This window comes from Neoarius graeffei, chromosome 11 (assembly GCF_027579695.1).
Source record: "Neoarius graeffei isolate fNeoGra1 chromosome 11, fNeoGra1.pri, whole genome shotgun sequence".
Lineage (NCBI taxonomy): Eukaryota > Metazoa > Chordata > Actinopteri > Siluriformes > Ariidae > Neoarius > Neoarius graeffei.
The window spans coordinates 38424610-38447775 of NC_083579.1; the positions used below are offsets into that span (position 1 = coordinate 38424610).

At 38.6% G+C, this 23166-nt stretch overlaps 1 protein-coding gene across 1 annotated transcript in view; it reads left to right on the forward strand.

Moving 5' to 3' along the window:
- snap25b (synaptosome associated protein 25b) overlaps nt 1-23166 on the forward strand; it is a 57511-nt gene that overhangs the window by 10452 nt on the left and 23893 nt on the right. The window contains exons 2-3 of the mRNA XM_060932975.1: nt 18086-18169; nt 18921-18962. Coding sequence (XP_060788958.1) covers nt 18098-18169; nt 18921-18962 — 114 coding nt within the window. The 5' untranslated portion in view covers nt 18086-18097. The remainder of the gene's footprint in view (nt 1-18085; nt 18170-18920; nt 18963-23166) is intronic.

Here is a 23166-nt window from a genome sequence, read left to right on the forward strand (position 1 = left end):
TCTGTTTATAGAATCCTTACAAGTAACTGATTTTCACTTCAGTGTTATATGCATACAAGAAAGCTGGCTGTCTGCAAAATCTGATAAATCACACTTACAGTTAAAAAAACTATGTAATGTTGGATCAACCCAAATCCTGTAGCCAGTATGGTGGTCTCGTTACTTATATACACAGTGACTTTGGCTATGAAATTTTGATGAAATTAGATTATTTCTCTATGTGGGAAGGGCAGGTTATCAAAGTAAGTAACAAAGGTTCTAAGAAAAAAACCAATAATTATTGTTAATATTTATAGGCCCCCAAGAGAACTAATTGCAGATTACTCTAGTTTTACTTCTGAACTTTCAACTATACTAAACCAATTAGACAAAAACAGTAATATAATACTGGTTGGTGACTACAACATTGACCTACTTAAAGTTAACTCAAAAAATCATATTAGTGACTACTTTGATATGCTGACAAACTATAGTTTCTATCCAAAAATCACTCTTCCAACACGTTTCTCAAATAAACATGGTAGCCTCATAGATAACTCCTTCTGTAAACTATCTGAAGAAACCATTAGCACTAGTTCTGGTATATTATTGACTAAATTTTCAGATCATCAACCATATTTCACTTTCCTAGACAACTACCTTATCACTAAACAAAGATCAAAATATGTAAGCCTATCACTGCAAAACACTGAGACCATCAACAAATTTAAAGATGAAATTGCATCTTTTCTGCAAAAGTATAACATTAACACAGACAATAATGCTGATCCAAATGAGACATATTTACTACTACATGATGTCATACAACAAGCTAAGAAAAAGCATTTTCCTACGAAAATAGTCAAATTCAACAAGTACAAACACAAAAAATCAGCATGGATGACTGAAGGCATTTTAAGATCAATAAAATACAGAGATAAATTATATAGAATAAAAAAATCAACAGACCCTGAATCTCAAGAGTACATTAAAGCTAAAACTAATTTAGATACTTACAATAACATCATTAGGAAACTTATCCGCATCTGTCAGTGTAAATATTACAACCAGCTTTTTGACAAGTATAAGTCAGATATTAAAAAAACATGGAAAGCAATAAATAATATTCTCAATAGGACAAGTAAAAAGAAAGTTTTTCCAATCTATTTCAGAGATAATGACAAAATTATAACTGACAAATTAACTATTGCTGAAAAATGTAATGACTTTTGTATTAATATTGGAGGAAATTTAGCAAAAGGCCTAACATCATCCAATCCACTTGATTTTAAAAAATACCTAAAAATTAATGTTCATTGTAAACTTTCTTTTCACACTGTTTCTCAGAATGACATTGAAAAAATTATAGATAAGCTAGCACCTAAAACCAGTTATGGATTCGATGAAATATCTACAAAGCTATTAAAAAGTATTAAATCTGTACTATTGTCACCAATTTTAACTATAGTTAATCAAATGATAACCACTGGCATTTTTCCAAATCTGCTAAAAATAGCCAAAGTCACCCCGTCTATAAAAAAGATGATGAAACACAATTCTTAAACTACCGCCCTATTTCATTACTTCCTGCCATGTCAAAAATATTTGAAAAAATTATATACAATCAACTTTACGACTATTTTCATGTTAACAAATTATTTATAAATTCTCAATATGGCTTCCGATCTAATCACTCAACAGAATTTGCAGCTCTTGAACTAACTGATCGACTTATCTATGAACTTGATAATAATAATATACCACTTAGTGTTTTTTTAGACCTTTCTAAAGCGTTTGACATCTTAGATCATACTATACTTAAAATTAAACTAAGTCATTATAGAATACAAGGTCTATCTCTATCACTCTTGAAAAATTATTTATCCAATCAGAAGCAATATGTATCATTTGAAGATCATAACTCGTCTCATCAATCTTTAAACATAGGTGTTCCCCAAGGATCCATTCTTGGCCCCCTATTTTTTATTATTTACATGAATGATATAACAGCAAGTAGTAAGCTTTTCTCATTCATAATATATGCAGATGACACAACCTTACAAACAACTGTCAAAATAGATTTAAATAATAAACAAATTACAAACATCTCTACAGTAAATGATGAATTACAAAAAGTAAACAACTGGTTGCTGTTGAATAAGTTATCACTGAATGTTAATAAATCTAAATTCATTGTATTTCATACATCACAAAAATCAGTTGGGCACATTGATCTCCAAATAAATAATACTTCTATTGAAAGAGTCAGTATATTCAATTTTCTTGGCTTAACAATAAATGAAAACCTCAATTGGAAAGATCATGTTGACAAAATTGCAAACAAAATTTCTAAACTTTAGGCATACTAAACAGACTAAAAAATATTCTACCCCTTGATGCAAAAATAAAGATTTACAATTCTCTTGTGTTATCACATCTAAACTTTGGTATCTTACTTTGGGGATTTAATTGTGAACGGATTTTTAAGATTCAGAAGAAAATTATTAGTAATTTCATGTGCTAAATATAATTGTCATACAGAACCCTTGTTTAAGAACCTCCATTTGTTGAAGCTTGAAGATATTTTCTATCTACAGAAACTTAAATTTTATTTTAAATATCATGAAGGCACTCTTCCCAGCTATTTTCAATCTCTACCTTTTAATATTGTAACTCCATTTCATAATACACGCTCATCAAGTCAAATTTATCAACCAAGAACTAAACACAAATTCGCTGAAAAATGTGTTAGATATGATCTACCTCAAACTATTAAATCCACACCAAAAATCATTCTAGAAAAGGTTCATACACATAGTCTTCAAGGGTTGTCTTTATATGTTAAACGTCATATCATTCAGAACTATAGTGTGAGCTGTAATGTTGTGAATTGTTTTATATGTTCCAGATAGATGTTCTTCATATATATAAAGTAATATTGTTTATACACCACTGACTGCATGCCTATTACTATGTATAATGCTTAAGTATGTTATATATATGTAAGATTGTTCAAAAGTGACATTGCTATGTGTAAATTTATCAAGATAAGTCAAATGTGAATTTTATCACAAACCTAAACATCATATTATGAAAATTAAAAAAAAGTTAACTACAAATATTTTATGTTCCTGCAGGGAGCCTATGGTGGCCTGCATGATAGCGGTTTTATTTTTATTACCTTAATGTAGGTCCCCTGGATCTCTCATATTTCCTAATTCAATTATTTTTGCTTTTTTATGCTTTATGTATGTTTGTTGAAGATCCAAATAAATGAATTCTGAGTTCTGAGTTTTAGTGGCTGGATGGAGAGTGATGCTCAACTTGTCTCTTCAGAATTCCCCATAGGTGTTCGATTGGGTTCAGATCAGGAGACGTACTTGGCCACTGAATCACTTTCACCCTGTTCTTCTTCAGAAATCCAACAGTGGCCTTGGATGTGTGTTTAGGATCATTGTCATGTTGGAAAAGTGCACAACAACCAAGGGCACAGAATGATGGTAGCATCTTCTCTTTCAGTATACAGCAATACATCTGTGAATTCGTGATGCCATCAATGAAATGCAGCTCCCCGACACCAGCAGCACTCATGCAGCCCCACATAAGGACACTGCCACCACCATGCTTCACTGTAGGCACCATGCAGTTTTCTTTGTATTCCTCACCTTTGCGACACCATACAGTTTTGAAGCCATCAGTTCCAAAAAATTTATCTTGGTCTCATCACTCCAGAGTATAGAGTCCCAGTAGTCTTTATCTTTGTCAGCATGGGCCCTGGCAAACTCTAGGCAGGCTTTTTTGTGCTTGGGCTTTAGGAGAGGCTTCTTTCGTGGACGGCATCCATGCATGCCATTCCTCTGCAGTGTACGCCGTATTGTGTCACGGGAAATAGTCACCCCAGTTTGGCTTTCTACTTCTTTAGATAACTGCAGTGAACTTGCATGCCGATTTTCTTCAACCCTTCTCATCAGAAGATGCCCCTGTTGAGGTGTTAACTTCCATGGACGACCTGGACGTCTCTGTGAGATGGTTGCAGTTCCATCTTTCTTAAATTTTTGTACCACTTTTGCGACAGTATTCTGACTGATAAGTAAAGCTTTGCTGATCTTCTTGTAGCCTTCACCTTTGTGGTGTAAAGAAATTATTTTCTTTGGGGAATTCTGAAGAGACAAGTTGAGCATCACTCTCCATCCAGCATCCAGTCACTAAAAGAGGTCATTGTTGAAGAATGGAAAAAGATTGATGTTGCAAAATGTCGCCAACTTGTTCATTCCATGCCTAGAAGACTTGGTGCCGTCATTAAAAATCATGGAGGCCATACAAAGTACTAGATGTAGTAGTTTTTGTTGTGGGGTGTACTCATTTTTGCACCACCCTAATTTGAGTAAAACTGAAAAATGTGTAATCTAAGTTTATATTATTAACCTTACTTTCATGTTATAAGTTAAACAGATGTTATATTAAACTTTGTCTTGTCAACATTTTGGAAATTGTTTGTGTTCATTGAGATATTGTTTAAAATGTTACTTTTCAAAAGGGGGTGTACTCATTTACGCTGAGCACTGTCGCTAGATCATCATGCTCCACATTATTTGTAGGAAAATAAGGGAAAGTTTTCTGATAGGATTTGAGCTCAGAGATTGTGCTGCTCTTCAGCTCGGACTCCACTGTATCTTACTCCAGACTCACTCAGAAGTCTCAGTGCAGATGTTGTGGGATTAAACAGCTGTTAAAACACACAACGTTAAAGTGTCTGCATTCAGATGAAAAAGGAGGGAGAGAATCTTTTCAGAACTGAAATTACAGACTTTTATCTCCTGTTTTATCTCCTGTTTTCTGATCTGATTGGTCTTGTTCCTGTTCCCACCCAGCAGCCAGAGATCCTTCATCACATGAGCGCAACACACTCAGAGGAAAGCGCTATCTACTGTATGTTCTTCCACATGCATGAGCTCACAGATGCCCATGATTGGCTAGTGTCTCTAGTGAGAGTGTCGGAGAGAGAGGGTATGCTCCTCCCACCCAGACAGCATGGCCAGTTTTGCTCTCTTTAATTCTCGAGATTTGAACTCATGCTCTCTGAACAACAGGGAGAACGGTCTTCTGTTGCTCCCTCCGAGAGCCTGGAATGTTTTTGAAGAGTAGAGCAGATCTGTAGTGATAGTACACTGGTTAATTATTCATTATTAATGCAGAGAGAAAAACACGATTTTGGATATAATTTCACCCCATTAAAAACATGCCATCATGTGATTGTTATTCAGTCACCATTTTAATGTTAAAAGTGTTGTTTTTGTTTCAAATTTTATTTCACACAGACTCTTGACATTTAAACACACACACACAGTGACTGTAAATTACTTTTTCCTTTTTTTATTCTGTTGAAATATTTATCACAGCGGCTCTGTGCTATCACAAATTCATTTTCCTCCTGAGAGAAAAACCCAATAAATCCATCAAAATCATCGGAAATGTCAGCATGTACATTAAAGCCAAATATTAACACTAATTTTATTTATTTATTTATTAGCCATGTGTTTATTTATTCCAAAAGGCCTGAGGAGAAATCATGAATAAATCAGATATTTTTGGTTATATTAAAATGATTAAATATTAAAATTTTTAAATAAATGTTTAGTTTCTCCATTTGCCTGAGAGAAAATCCAAAAAAACCCTGATTTATTTATGTTGCAGAACCAATGTACTTAAAGTGGCAGTTTTATAAAGCGGATTGTTAACAGAACAGAAAACACAGAGAGAGAGAGAGAGAGAGAGATAGTGTACGAGAGTGAGAGTGGGAGTGGTATGGTGTGTGAGACAGTGAGAGTGAGACTATAAGTCCCAAGTTTCCAACTTCCAAATGCTGGTCCATTTCCAAAGTGATGCTGGAGTCTGAGGCTGCATAGCAACCGATTGACAGCAGCAAATCTGTCAAGGGAAAGGGACCAGAAAGGGGTGTGCCACTCCTGTGGGGGGGGGGTCCCTCAGAATTTTTTTTAAATGCTATTGAAATATGCAATTTCCAAGCATTTTAGCTGATTTTTATGACATTTATATTGATATCAAAACTTGAAAGTAGATGGTATATCTGCTGACAGTTTATAACAGTCATGTTTAGCGTCTGACAGCACTGACCAGTGTTTATCTTGACGGGGCAACGATCTTAACATTTGATAAATCACACATTAGTCTGAGATCATTACAGACTTTTGGCTCTTGCAGGCCTGCACTAGAGTCTATCAGATGCAAATCTAGATTGTAGATATATTAAAACACTGGGATATTTCCAACATATGGATCTCTTATAAACCAGTAATATAAAGGGAAATTAAAGCATTAGGCCTATCTTGTAAATAAATTATTAAAAAATTATGTATCTTCACTGTGCAGAAACCTTTGCCTGGCTGATCTTTCACAGGCTGTATACACAGAAATGCAAAAGACCACTCTTTACTCAACTTCGTTTTAGAATGTACACACTTTCTTTTCTTTGGTGTACTTTTTCTTTTCTTTGGTGTATTTGGTCCATCCTACTCTGACACGATTACACAAATGACTGATCGTGTGCACAAGATATAAATTACATACAGTAGATATCAATAAAGATTAACTTACATATGTCCATGCATGCAATGACAGCAGCTGTCATATGTCTGTAGGCTTGTATACTCACGGGCTTTGTCAAAGCAATCGGAAAATCACGGCAGGTGAAATGCCAAAAAGCAGTTTCAGAAGTAGCTGAGTAGTCAGGTTGCTGTGAATGAAAGGACCAGATTTCATTCGTCACTTGTCGGCATGACCGGCAGAAGGGTCCAATCAACTAATCTCTTACATACCAGAAGATGTACAAGCCCTATATATGTGTATATATACATGTATTGTTTAATAAGCTGTTACTCAATCCAAAAACACTTATCGGCAAATTTAAGCTTAGATAAATCCTGACAGATCAGGGACATTACACTTTAGATTTTTCTGATGCAGGTTTTTTCATGTCTTGGTGAGTCAACTGGTTTGAATATCATTTTGCAGGTTTGACCCACCAGACCCATCACTCGGGAGGTCTGTAAGAAAGCATGAGACAGTGAGAGTGAGAGATATGGTGTGTGAGACAGTGAGAGTGAGACAGCATGAGACAGTGAGAGTGATATGATGTGAGAGACAGTGAGAGTGAGACAGGATGAGACAGTGAGAGTGATACGGTGTGTGAGACAGTGAGAGTGAGACAGCATGAGATATCCATCCATTATCTATAACCGCTTATCCTGTGCAGGGTCACAGGCAAGCTGGAGCCTATCCCAGCTGACTATGGGTGAGAAGCAGGGTACACCCTGGACAAGTCGCCAGATCATCGCAGGGCTGACACATAGAGACAAACAACCATTCACACCTACGGTCAATTTAGAGCCACCAATTAACCTAACCTGCATGTCTTTGGACTGCTGGGAAAAGCGGAGCACCCGGAGGAAACCCACACAGACACGGGGAGAACATGCAAACTCCACACAGAAAGGCCTCCGTCAGCCGCTGGGCTCGAACCCAGAACCTTCTTGCCGTGAGGTGACAGTGCTAAACACTACACCACCGTGCCGCCCCTAGCATGAGATAGTGAGAGTGATGTGGTGTGTGAGACAGTGAGAGTGAGACAGCAAGCGATAGAATGAGACAGCATGAGACACCAAGAGTGATATGGTGAGTGAGATAGCATGAGAGAGTGAGAGTGAAACAGCATGAGACAGTGAGAGTGGTATGGTGTGGTGTGTGAGACAGTGAGAGTCAGACAGCATGAGTGCGAGAGTGAGACAGCAGAAGACAGTGAGACTGGTGTGGTGTGTGAGACAGTGAGAGTGAGACAGCGAGCAATAGTGAGTGAGACTGCATGAGACAGTGAGGGGCAGTGAGAGTTTTATTGTTTTATTTTATTTGGATCCCCATTAGCTGATGCCAAAGACATCAGCTACTCTTCCTGGGGTCCACACACAACATATAACACACAAGAAATCAACATACAAAGCAACAGATTAAAAAAAAACCCATCAGCACCCAAAACAGACATCAACACCAAACAAATAGAATTACAAAAAAAGAAGAAAAAAGGTATAACTGAATAAATAAAAGTAAAATTTAGTAATACAATGCATCATAAGGATTCAGTGCTAACAGCCATGAATTGTTGCTTCACTTGTTTTTTAAACCTAACTTTATTCTGGATTTTTGAAATTTGATCTGGAAGCAAGTTCCATTCAACCATAGCTCTACATAGTACTGTACGTTGTTTTGAGTTTGTCTTAATTATTGGTATAATATAGTTGCCACTAGTGGCATGTCTAGTGGGATACGTATGCACATTAGAGCTAAGTGCATACATGTCAAGCTATACGGAATGTCCATATTTTATACGGATTTGATTCAATAAACGTAGTATACGGGCGTACAAATAAAGTTATATGGATTCTTTAAAAAAACTTCAATATTTATTTAGAGCTATAATCAATTCCCATGATGATAAAAGAGCGCATAACATTTACAAACATACTGTACACCACAGAAAGCACAAACAGCCAGTAAAGAGTCTTATGAAATTGCGCATTATCTTGTGGTAGCGAGACTTCGTTCCACTTCTGATCATGCGCACACCGCATTGCGAGAATCCCGCCAACCAGGAAGTAACATTTTGTTTGAAAAGCGTATTTCCACCTGAGCGACTTTCACTAGCGACTGAAAAGATTCTGAATGGGCATTCCGGCAAGATCAACACAGACACTTGCTGTGACATGCAGCCTAGTGAGGTATTGGTGCAGACTGCTAAAAAAGCTGTCATGGAGTACAATTCAGAACATTAGAGTGACACTTTGTGTTTTTGTCAAACATTGGAGCTTTGTATTCATTCTGAAGGTTTATTGTTATTAATATTGAATAAAAAGTAACTTGGATATATCATTTTTGGATTTTGGAGGTTGGTTATACAGGTTTGATTGACCAAAGGTTGACATGTATGTAAGTGTGAGCTGTCTACTCAAACACTTAAGGTTGTTTAATGTATTAATATTTTTATGAAAGAAATAAGTGATGCTCTCAACCTTACATCAACTTTCATCCAGGAGAGTTGATCATGCATATTATTTATGTTGGCTCTCAGTGTGCATTTAAGGGCAAGCCTAGCTGCTCTGTTTTGTACCCGTTGTAGCTTCCCTAGATTCATTTTTATGGTACCTGACCAGGCCACTGAGCAGTAATCTAGGTGTGACAGTACAAGGGTCTGCAGGACCTTTTTGATCAGGTGAGGTGAGCATCTTTTGACTACAGATATATTCCTCCCCATCTTTTGCACCAATAAATCTATATGTCTTGACCATGATAATTTACAGTCTAAAGTTACCCCCAGAAGCTTTGTTTCCTGTACTTGCTCAATAGCAACATTGTTCATTACCAGATTCAGCTGTGGTTTAGAGCTTAATGAGTGTTTTGTTCCAAATGTCAGTGAGAGTGATATGGCGTGTGAGACAGTGAGAGTAATGTGGTGTGTGAGACAGTGACAATGATACGATGTGTGAGACAGAGTGAGACAGCGAGCGATAGTGAGTGAGACTGCATGAGACAGTGAAGGACAGTGAGAGTGATATGGTGTGTGAGACAGTGAGAGTGATGTGGTGTGTGAGACAGTGACAGTGATACAGTGTGTGAGACAGTTAGAGTGAGACAGCGAGCGACAGTGAGAGTGATGTGGTGTGTGAGACAGTGAGAGTGGGACAGTGAGAGTGATATGGTTTGTGAGACAGTGACAATGATACAGTGTGTGAGACAGTTAGAGTGAGACAGTGAGGGACTGTGAGAATGATATAGTGTGTGAAACAGTGAGAGTGATGTGGTGTTTAAGACAGTGAGAGTGAGACAGTGCAGGACTGTGAGAGTGATATGGTGTGTGAGAGTGAGAAAGTGAGGGACAGTGAGAGTGGCATGGTGTGTGCGACAGTGATAGTGAAGGACAGTGAGAGTGATGTGGTATGTGAGACAATGAGAGTGATATGGTGTGTGCGACAGTGATAGTGAAGGACAGTGAGAGTGATGTGGTATGTGAGACAATGAGAGTGATATGGTGTGTGAGAGTGAGAAAGTGAGGGACAGTGAGATTGATATGGTGTGTGAGACAGTGAGAGTGCGACTGTGAGGGACTGTGAGAGTGATATGGTGTGTGAGACAGCTAGAGACAGCAAGAGTGAGACAGTGAGTGATAGTTGTTGTGTTGTTACATACTGTCTCTACAACTTCCTGTTCTACTTTATGACAACTCCCTTATTTAATGTTGTTTTATGTTTCAGAAAATAATCAGTTATCACTCTGTTGCTAGGAGACGACCAAATTAATGATTTCCTTTGTTTAACAGAATGACACATGTTACACTTTTACTGATGTGTGTGTGATCTGAACACACATAGTTTGGCTAATGTCTAATGTTCACTCTGTCTGTAATTAGAGTTCCTTAATAATCAGTAGCTCATTTAAATATTAAAAATTTTCATTATTACATATTAAAATATGACATATTTGGTTGCAACATGAAAACAGTGACAGTGATAACAATGCAGAACTCTGAGTGAGTAATGTGTTACAGCCTGTGTGTGTGTGTGTGTGTGTGTGTGTGTGTGTGTGTGTGTGTGTGTGTGTGTGTGTGTTAGTTACAGTGACATTTCTTTTGTCCTTGACACACTTGCAGCTCCGTGTGAGAGGCTTTTTAATACTCCTCCAGACGTTTAGTTGTAAATGTGTTTTATGGTTTATTATTATAATTATGATGTATTCTTAAATATTTATTGCAATATTATTACAACACAGTAACAGTAAAGGGAGAGTATTACGGGATATCTCTGATATAGGCTGTATGTATGGAATATGCATTGTAATATACAGATATTTATTAATCTGTTGATTTTTAAGCAGTGAGTTTAATCCTTTGTTAATCAGCTTGCTCATCTCTGATTCATTGCCTTTTGAGGAAAAATAGCTATTATGTTCATTTACAATGTGGCATCTCACCCTCTCCTGTGTGTGTGTGTGTGTGTGTGTGTGTGTGTGTGTGTGTGTGTGTGTGTGTGTGTGTGTGTGTGTGTGTAAGTTATTCAGGTTGTATAACTGACTCTGTTATCAGATATGTTCTCTGATGTAGCAGGATGTTTCTGCAGAAGGTTTCATCAGTTATTTCTTTTTTCTGTAATTCCATCATCACTGTAGTGATCTTTATTGAACCGATTCTGCTTTAAAGGGCTGATGACACGAACATGACTCTATGGAATTTCTTAAATAAACTATACAACATGGCAAACATGTTAGATTTCTGTTATAATTACTTGAAAAGAAGCTGTTGTTACGCAAATATCCAACTTTTAATTGCACAGCGCAAGAAAACTGGGTCCGTGGCTCGCGGCCATGTTGTGACGTCAGCGGAAGAACACGCTGCGGTTCACTGGCTGTTCTACTCTGGTTCTACTCAATGGAAATGGCGCATGAAAACGCCGGTGAACTCTCTAGTGCTAGCTCTTCCTCTTCTGGGAGTCTAGAATTGTGTTGATCTCTTCCGAATAGAATCTATGATAGCCTACCCTCTTTACCCTTCGCCTCTCATTGCTAGGCGGCAATTACATGAAAGCCGCAAGCTTTCACAAGCAAATACATGACTGATATCACGCCGACTTTATGATTACATTTATGATTATCATGTAGAATCTATAGCTCTACGTACCTTTATCTTATGTCGTTTCACAACACATGTTCTGACAGGAGGACTGTCTTTGGATCCGGCATAGCTACTAGTAGACCCCCTCTGGAATACTGGCAGTGTTGCCAGATTGTGAGGAATCCCGCCCAGTTGAGCGGTTTCAAGTGCATTTTGGTGGGTTTTGAACATATTTTGGGCTGGAAAACGTCAGCAGTATCTGGCAACAGATACTGCTGACGTTTTCCAGCCCAAAATATGTTCAAAACCCACCAAAATGCACTTGAAACCGCTCAACTGGGCGGGAAGCCTCCCAATCTGGCAACACTGTGTAGGCACTGCTGATGGTAGCAGCACAAGTTTGTGCTGAACTGAACACCCAAGAGATTCTTTTAAGCTGGGAAGGGTGTCAAAACAATCCAAATCGAAGTGTTCAGAGCACAGGACGGATGTTGGTGAGGGCTCCCACTTGTCACGAGTGCGCCTGACTTGCTTCACCCACTTCGCATGCAGCTCGGGATCTCTGAGAAACTTGAATAAACTTACCCCATCCTTGTAGGTTTTGGAGCAAAAGCCGGCAACACAACGCGAAGGCATAATAACTAATATATATATATATATATATATATATATATATATATATATATATATATATATAAAATGTATAATAATAATACTAATAATGACAAACTGAACACCTGTCGCATCAACAACAAACTGGTAAGTTAGGAGGAAGGTTCTTTCGCTGAAGTCATATAGCTCCTCCTCCTCTTTCGTCTCCTGGGTGCTGCAGCCCTGTCAAATTTGCCCAAATAGCCACGTTTTTTATCATAACTTGTAAAATAGGCGCCTTCGTGAATTAATATATGGATCATCGGGAATTACTTTTTGTTATAAAACATTGCCAAAGATGTCAAAAACGTGTCATCAGCACTTTAACACTCACTGACTTGGGATTTATATCAGGAAGTTACCAAGATTTATGTTTATTCATTACTTATAGTGGTTCTTGAAAGTTTGTGAACCCTTTAGAATTTTCTATATTTCTGCATAAATATGACCTAAAACATCATCAGATTTTCACACAAGTCCTAAAAGTAGATAAAGAGAACCCAGTTAAACAAATGAGACAAAAATATTATACTTGGTCATTTATTTATTGAGGAAAATGATCCAATATTACATATCTGTGAGTGGCAAAAGTATGTGAACCTTTGCTTTCAGTATCTGGTGTGACCCCCTTGTGCAGCAATAACTGCAACTAAACATTTCCGATAACTGTTGATCAGTCCTGCACACCGGCTTGGAGGAATTTTAGCCCATTCCTCCATACAGAACAGCTTCAACTCTGGGATGTTGGTGGGTTTCCTCACATGAACTGCTCGCTTCAGGTCCTTCCACAACATTTCCATTGGATTAAGATCAGGACTTTGACTTGGCCATTCCAAAATATGAACTTTATTCTTCTTTAACCATTCTTTGGTAGAATGACTTGTGTGCTTGGGGTCGTTGTATTGCTGCATGACCCACCTTCTCTTGAGTTTCAGTTCATGGACAGATGTCCTGACATTTTCCTTTAGAATTCGCTGGTATAATTCAGAATTGATTGTTCCATCAATGATGGCAAGCCGTCCTGACCCAGATGCAGCAAAACAGGCCCAAACTATGATACTACCACCACCATGTTTCACAGATGGGATAAGGTTCTTATGCTGGAATGCAGTGTTTTCCTTTCTCCAAACATAACGCTTCTCATTTAAACCAAAAAGTTCTATTTTGGTCTCATCCATCCACAAAACATTTTTCCAATAGCCTTCTGGCTTGTCCACGTGATCTTTAGCAAATTGCAGATGAGCAACAATGTTCTTTTTGGAGAGCAGTGGCTTTCTCCTTGCAACCCTGCCATGCACACCATTGTTGTTCAGTGTTCTCCTGATGGTGGACTCATGAATATTAACATTAGCCAGTGGTTGAGAGAGGCCTTCAGTTGCTTAGAAGTTACCCTGGGGTCCTTTGTGACCTCGCTGACTATTACACACCTCGCTCTTGGAGTGATCTTTGTTGGTCAACCACTCCTGGGGAGGGTAACAGTGGTCTTGAATTTCCTCCATTTGTACACAATCTGACTGTGGATTGGTGGAGTCCAAACTCTTTAGAGATGGTTTTGTAACCTTTTCCAACCTGATGAGCATCAACAACACTTTTTCTGAGGTCCTCAGAAATCTCCTTTGTTCGTGCCATGATACACTTCCACAAACATGTGTTGTGATGATCAGACTTTGATAGATCCCTGTTCTTTAAATAAAACAGGGTGCCCACTCACACCTGATTGTCATCCCATTGATTGAAAACACCTGACTCTAATTTCACCTTCAAATTAACTGCTAACCCTAGAGATTCACATACTTTTGCCACTCACAGATATGTAATATTGGATCATTTTCCTCAATAAATAAATGACCAAGTATAATGTTTTTATCTCATTTGTTTAACTGGGTTCTCTTTATCTGCTTTAAAAATCTGATGTTTTAGGTCATATTTATGCAGAAATATAGAAAATTCTCAAATTTTCAAGCACCACTGTATATGATCAGAGTATTGACGGAATGTTCATTCACACTAAACACAGAATTACTCTGTTTTTTTATTTACTGATCAATTTCAGTCACAGGAGAGTGAAACAGTGGAAATACATTAAAGTGCTGATGACACGTTTTTGACATCTTTGGCGATGTTTTATAACATAAAAAGTAATTCCCGATGATCCATATATTAATTCACGAAGGTGCCTATTTTACAAGTTATGATAGAAAACGCGGCTATTTGGGCAAATTTGACGGGGCTGCAGCACCCAGGAGACGAAAGAGGAGGAGGAACTATATGACGTCAGCGAAAGAACCTTCCTCTTAACTTACCAGTTTGTTGTTGATGCGGCAGGTGTTCAGTTTATCATTATTAGTATTTTTATTATAAATTATTATACATTTTATATATATATATACTGGGTGCGATTTGCTGGGGGAGATGGGGGGGGATCATCCCCCCCTCTGGTTTTTATCTCTGCTGAAAAAAAATCCTCAGGGACAACCTCGTCAATAAAACAAACAAACCCAAAAAAAAGTTGACATGACAGGCATGTTGTGACACAGTTTTCTATGGTCTACATTGCACTCACTTTCAAAATGACCCGAAGTGGCAGCTTTGATGTTCACGAATGTCCCCAGCAAATAGGTACATTGTAGATAATAACAATATCCAGAGTGTGAATGTGGATTTAGCGCCATGAATCACATCCTTACTGATGAGTGCAACAGAATGAATGTATCCACACTGAACAGCCTTCTTTTCCTCGCTGTCAATGAGCCAAACGTGCGTTCCTGACCTGCTGAGAAATTCGCAGAAATGTGGATTAAAGAAGGGTGAAACGTGGCGGATAGCGCACCGACGGGAAAGCAGAAAAGGCTACATGAACTGCGCCATCAGAGCAAACTGTTCATTTAGTATTCATGTATTTTAGTGATTTTCGAGTCACTGTCCATTTAATCCGGAGGGAGAGAAACATCACAGCAACCCGACAAGCAATGCGAACTTTGTTGTGTGTTAGTGTTCGTGTATTTAGTCAGAGAGATAGGAAGATGATTTACTATCTCTGGTTTAGTGTTCGTTTTCATTTAGTGTTTGTGGCAGCGGGGGCGTGGTCAAGCATCGGTCTGTGACAGAAGGACGGCAGGACAGAACTGATTTCACACAACTCGCTTTTATTCAGCTTTTCAGCTTCTATCTGCACTCACACACGCACACACATCAGTCGTCTAGTTGTGGAGAGAGCTCCCGCTGCTCTCGCTCTCTCTCCTTAAATAGGGCGCGGTCACTGGGAAGACACACAAACACATGAATTAACGACAGGTGTAGTGATTCTGCCACTTACCTTCCCTGACTCCGCCCTCCTGTCACAGACCGATGCTTGACCACGCCCCCGCTGCCACAGTGTTATTCATTTGATATCATCGGATGTTATTGAGCTGTTAGCCTATTGTTACCTTAGTTTTGTGACGTTTCATGATTAAAAAAAAACATCCCCCCTTCTGGTTTTTTGACAAATCGCAGCCTGTATATATATATATATATATATATATATATATAGTTATTATGCCTTCGCGTTGTGTTGCCGGCTTTTGCTCCAAAACCCACAAGGATGGGGTAAGTTTATTCAAGTTTCCCAGAGATCCCGAGCTGCATGCGAAGTGGGTGAAGCAAGTCAGGCGCACTCGTGACAAGTGGGAGCCCTCACCAACATCTGTCCTGTGCTCTGAACACTTCGATTTGGATTGTTTTGACACCCTTCCCAGCTTAAAAGAATCTCTTGGGTGTTCAGTTCAGCACAAACGTGTGTTGCTGCCATCAGCAGTGCCTACAGTATTCCGGAGGGGGTCTACTAGTAGCTATGCCGGATCCAGCAATCGCCTGGGACAAGGCGACTCCTCCAAAGACAGTCCTCCTGTCAGAACGTGTTGAGAAACGACATAAGATAAAGGTACGTAGAGCTATAGAGTGCTCCGACATGATGCTAAAAATAGTAACCATGTGGTCTGCGCGGCCATCTTGGAAGTCACTCGCTCCAGAGCGCTCATAGAGTACACATCATAGAGTACACATTCATGATAATCATAAATGTAATCATAAAGTTGGCGTGATATCAGTCATGTATTTGCTTGTGAAAGCTTGCGGCTTTCATGTAACTGCCGCCTAGCAACGAGAGGCAAAGGGTAAAGAGGGTAGGCTATCATAGATTCTATTCGGAAGAGATCAACACATGATTGGTTAAAAATTAGGTATTTTAACAATTTGCATCTGTTTTGTGATTATCGTGACACTTGTGTGTTATATAGAACTGTATGTCTTATCAGCACATCGAGGATCTTCCACCGGAGGCTTTAGCAAGTACTCGTAGCAACACTACACTTTACCCTTTGCCATGCGTTGTTAGGGAACGGTAGCAAGTACCCCGATGACCGACTTCAAGAATATGTAGAAAAAATTTAGAAATTATACTTTCCAAAAGTCATTTGAGCTTAGTGTATTGCATTTCCATTTATATTGTAGGTTCTTGCTGATGTTTTTGCGGAGTATGACGCAGCTGCTGAATCAGAAGCTGCAGAGTTTGTATGTACTAGTTGTGAACATTCACATTATTATCAATCTCATTTATTTAAAATCAGATAAAATCATGCCATCATGATCACTGCTTAAAGTACCAGTATTTGGTTGTTGAAGAGCTAGCACTAGAGAGTTCACCGGCGTTTTCATGCGCCATTTCCATTGAGTAGAACAGCCAGTGATCCGCAGCATGTTCTTCCGCTGACGTCACAGCATGGCCGCGAGCCACGGACCCAGTTTTCTTGCGCTGTGCAATTAAAAGTTGGATATTCGCGTAACAACAGCTTCTTTTCACGTAATTATAACAGAAATCTAACATGTTTGCCATGTTGTATAGTTTATTTAAGAAATTGCATAGAGTCATGTTCGTGTCATCAGCACTTTAATGTTCAGTGTTCTTCCATGCTGAGGCTTTTAATTTCAGACCCATTATTTAACACTCAGACACATCTGTTAGTATACGGAACAAAGAAACAAGGAAACTATTGAAACTTGGAATTAAAGAAACTAGGAACAGCTGAGACCTAAGGAAACTCTAAAACAAGAAAACACTATCAATTAGGGATGCTGAAAATTCAGATCTAGGGAAGAGGAGAGTAAAATGATCCAGACTTGTCTCAGGTGAGAGTAATAATCCCCTGATTATATATCACCATATCAGTCTCACTGTCTCTTGCTGTCTCTCACTGTCGCGCACACCACGTCACTCTCAGATATGATGCCTGATGAATGTGTGTCGCAGTTTGTGTAACAATCTCTATACTGTCTGTACATCTGTGAGAAGCACACATTTTTCATGAAGAAATCCTCTCCCTGTGTTTCATGTCCATGAAATATTCAAATCCGAAATCTCACAGAGATAAAAATAAATCAGGTCTCCTTCCAGTCGGCACAGAAACACATCAGAGCGCAGCGTCCTCAAACGCTGAAATAAAACTGAAATAAAGTGGAATAAAGGAACATGTCAGATCTTCCCCCAGGTTCTGCCCCCTGGATTCGTCCTCCATTTACATACATAGGATCTGTGTCAGGAGTGATCATATTCACCCATACAATGCATCAAGATAGTCAACAATGTTGTTGTCATGGCAACTTTAAAAGCAGTTACTGCAAGTGTGTTTTATTTGGGAGTTTGTGACCAATCAGAATTCAGCAGCAGCAGCAGAGTGGTGTAAATGGTTATAATAAATATTTCAGATAGAATGCTGAGTGTTAAAATGTGATATGTTGTGTTTACAGTTTTGAGCCAAAATGGCGGACGACTCTGACATGAGGAATGAGCTGACCAACCTGCAGGAGCGAGCGGACCAGCTGGCAGATGAAGTGAGTCATCCTTGGTGCCAAAAAAATCCTACATGAACCACCTCATGACAACTCGCTCAGTACACGCCCTACTGCTCTCAGCCAATCAGAACATGCCCTACTGCTCTCAGCCAATGACAACACACCATACTGCTCTGCGTACTACTGTCAGCCAATGAGAGCACACCATACTGCTCTCAGCCAATCAGAACACGCCCTACTGCTGTCAGCCAATCAGAACACACTGTACTGCTCTCAGCCAGTCAGAACACACTGTATTGCTCTCAGCCAGTCAGAACACACTGTATTGCTCTCAGCCAGTCAGAACACACTATATTGCTCTCAGCCAATCAGAACACACCATACTGCTCTCAGCCAATCAGAGTACACTATTTTATATATTTATATTTCTCTGTGTGCTAGACTCTGATGAATTTGTATCAATTATGCATGAAGAGATAATGTTCTCTGTTCAGGACAAAATGACCCCGAGTGTAAAAAAGGAAAAACAGAGAGCTACTGAATAAGCAGAAGCTGATACTTTTACTCTGAGAGTTGAAAAAGCTGAGAAACAGCAGCAGCAGTGTGATGTGTGATGCTTCTCTACTCAGTGTTAAACTCACAGCCATGTTACTCAGTCACACATTTTACACTGTTTCAGTAAAACCTGATAAACCAGCGTTGACGTGACATCATTGTGAAGCCCTGCAGTGTGTGTTTTTGTTAATCAAGTGTGTGTGTGTGTGTGTGTGTGTGTGTGTGTGTGTTGCAGTCGTTGGAGAGTACTCGGCGCATGCTGCAGCTGGTGGAGGAGGTGAGAGCGCTTAAACACATCACACAATAATACAATAATGACTTAGATATGGTTAGATACTGTGATTAACTTCAATACAGTGATTCGATTTGATCCATTGATTTGATTCAATGCAACAACTTGATTTAATGCGTTTGATTCCGTGAGTTGGTTTGATTCAGTGATTCAAGCTTCTTTGAAAAAATTATAACACATTAAATGTTCTCTAATGTTTCTTGGTGTATTTTTATGATGTCAGTTCGGTTATTTACAGAAGTATCCTAACAGTGGTGATAGTTTGTGTCTGAAATGTATTAGTTTAGACATGTAAATAGATTAAGATTAATTCTGTTTTTAATTAATTCAATACAAAAGATTCAAAATTATTTTATATTAGCTCATCGAGCCATAGTCCAGGCCAGATGAGCTTATGCAATCACGTGTCGTCCATCCGTCATCCGTCCACAATTTACAAAAATCGCTACTCTTCCTGCAGGATTGACTGGATTTTGATCAAACTCGTATACAATGTTCCCCAGGTGGATGTGCATAAAAATTGTCAAGATGGTGGCGCTATTTGTCATATTTACAATTTTATGGGTGTCTGAAAATTTTGGGTGACCCGTCACATTAAACGTTACTCTTTGTAAACTGCTGGGACGTTTTCAGTGAAACTCACCCAGAAGACTCTAAAGACATATACCAACAAGAATTGTTCACCAGGTGGCACTACCTACCATGGATACGGCTACACAGGGGTCATATGCAATTTGACAAAAATCGTTACTCCTCCCACAGGATTGATCGGATTTCAAACTTACACACAACAACAGTGACCGGCATGAGCTACAGCCTCATTGAGGCTGTTTTTTTCTTTCATGATTAGTTGCATGGGGAGCAATTCTAATCAACTTGATTGTTAATTCTACAGTGGTGATTGAAAGTTTGTGAATCCTTTAGCATTTTTTTTATATTTCTGCATAAATATGGTCTAAAACATCACCAGATTTTCACACAATTCCTAAAAGTAGATAAAGAGAACCCAAGTAAACAAATAGGACAAAAATATTATACTTGGTCATTTATCTATTGAGGAAAATGATCCAATGTTACATATCTGTGAGTGGCAAAAGTATGTGAACCTCTAGAGTTAGCAATTAATTTGAAGGTGAAATTAGAGTCAGGTGTTTTCAATCAGTGGGGTGATAATCAGGTGTGAGTGTTTACCCTGTTTTATTTAAAGAACAGCGATCTATCAAAGTCAGTCTGATCTTCACAACACATGTTAGTGGAAGTGTCCCTATCATGGCACGAACAAAGGAAATTTCTGAGTACTTTAGAAAAAAAAATTGTTGATGCTCATCAGGCTGGAAAAGGTTACAAAACCATCTCTAAAGAGTTTGGACTCCACCAATCCACAGTCAGATGGAGGAAGTTCAAGATCACTGTTACCCCCCAACCCCAGGAGTGGATGAGCAACAAAATCACTCCAAGAACAGGGCATGTCATAGTCCGCAAGGTCACAAAGGAACCCAGGGTAACTTTTAAGCAACTAAAGACTTCTCTCACATTGGCTAATGTTCATGAGTCCACCATCAGGAGAACACTGAACAACAATGGTGTACATGGCAGGGTTACAAGGGGAAAGCTACTGCTCTCCAAAAAGAACATTGCTGCCTGCCTACAGTTTGCTAAAGATCACGTGGACAAGCCAGAAGGCTTTTGGAAAAATTTTGTGGATGGAGGAGATCAAAATGGAACTCTTTGGTTTAAATGAGAAGCGCTATGTTTGGGGAAAGGAAAGCACTGCACTCCAGCATATGAACCTTATCCCATCTGTGAAACATGGTGGTAGTATCATGGTTTGGGCCTGTTTTGCTGTCTCTGGTCCAGGATGGTTTACCATCATTTACTCCATTCCCACTCATAGCAAAAATTGTATATTTTCCATTATTATGCTGTAATGGTGTCCTGTGCGACTGGGAGAAATACAGCAAAGTCAAAATGTTAATCTTCTCCCTGTCGACCAAATAATATTTACAGAATTTTTGTTACAGCTCCTGTGGGAATTGGAGCCATCAGAGTTACGTTTTGTGACCGGTTGTGACGTTGCTGGCGGTGATGTAAATGATGATGTAGTGACATTGTGATGGGACAGCTCATACTGTCTCACTGTAAAGCAACCAGCAGCAAATTCAAAACAACAAGCAAAGAAAACATCAGCAGTTACTGTGGGAACGCTGAATCCACAGGGGATACGTTCCAAGATCTAACGAGGAGAGCCGAAACCACAGATAGAAGTGAACCATATATAAAGCTTGGTTTTCATGGACATACGCACCGATGATAAAGTTTCATTTATAAATTACACACAATGACATTAACAACAGTAACTAATAATAAAATAAATCGGGTATAACATTGTACTGTAATAAAGGTTATGTGACTGTGCTCTCTCTCTCTCTCTCTCTCTCTGTCTCATAAAGGGGATTGTGACATTTCCACTTAATATTTTTATCATGGCTGAGGTGCGGAGACGGATGTAAGTGTGGAAACCTTTTATTTACACAAGATAGTCAAAGCCGTCATGTCCGGTTTCGCATCATTGGCGCACTGTAGTATTATGTTAAATACAGTCAGGTGGGAATACAAGATATCTGTTACTTTTCCATTATGGATTACTGAGTGGGAATGAAAATTTGTTATCTTTTCCATATTGTTTTTACTTCCTGCAATAATGTATTTTGTATCTGAAACAGGCTATTGGTGGAGCAATAAATACTGAATGATTCCAGTTAATTCTAAAGGAAAATGTCTGGATATCTGTCTGTGAACTGAATCTCAAGAGAATGTGGGTCATGCAGTAAAACGACTTTAAGCACACAAGTCATTCTACCAAAGAATGGTTAAAGAAGGAAAAAAGTGAATGTTTTGGAATGGTGAAGTCAAAGTCCTGACCTTAATCCAGTAGAAATGTTGTGTGAGCAGTTCATATGAGGAAACATGCCAACATCCCAGAGTTGAAACTGCAGCTACAGTTATTTCTGCATAAGGTGGCCACACCAGATACTGAAAGTAGAGTTTCCTATACATTTACCCCTCACTGATATGTAATATTGGATCATTTTCCTTCATCAATAAATGATAAAATATATTTTTGTCATTTGTTTAAATGGGTTCTCTTTATCTACTTTTACTATCCATCCATCCATTATCTGTAGCCGCTTATTCTGTTCTACAGGGTCGCAGGCAAGCTGGAGCCTATCCCAGCTGACTATGGGTAAGAGCCGAGGTACACCCTGGACAAGTCACCAGGTCATTGCAGAGCTAACACAGAGACAAACAACCATTCACACTCACATTCACACCTACGGTCAATTTAGAGTCTACTTTTACTACTTGTGTGAAAATCTGGTAATGTTTTAGATCATATTTATGTAGAAATATAGAAACTTCTAAAGAGTTCACAAACTTTCAAGCACCATTGAACATGTTCATTTTCAGGTCTCAAATTGTTTAAGATCAAGTAATCTGTAATGATCTGATTTCCACAGAAGAAATAATTTTCTCAATAAAGTGCATAAAGATATTTTTTTGTGTGAGATCTGTGATTTCTGCTCCTGCAGTTAAATAATGAACTGACTGAGAGTGTGATGAGGTAACAAGGATCATCTGGTCTATTTAGGTCAATAGAGCTTTATTATCCTTGGGGGAATTATTACACACCCACACATTTCCGTTTTGCTGTGTTTACTTCTGTGTCTAATTTTAGTCTCCACTTTGTACCACTTGACTGATTTTTCATAATGAATTGCGAGTGCAGAAATGCTCTCAGACTGTACACTCTGCTCTAATTCAATAAACGTTATTTAAAGCCAAGTAAATTCAGTTCATCCTCATGGGGATGTCTGGTTGCTGAGCATCCTTACTGTCATCATCATCAAGCCCCAACATAGGGAAAACTGAATCACACAGCGGTATGACCTGAGAGACAAACAGAGAGGAAGAGGTTCAGAGCTGTCTGCCAAGAGCAAACATTTACAGTACTAGCGAAAAGTTTGGACAAACTTTCTAATTCAACATTTTTTTCTTTATTTTTATTAATTAAAAGTGACTTCATGTCTTAAAGTAATGATTAATGTTGTTTCTCTTTACTTAGTTGAGCGGTTCGTGACATAATATGGATTACTACAGTTGTGGAATAGGGCTATTTACCACATTTTTA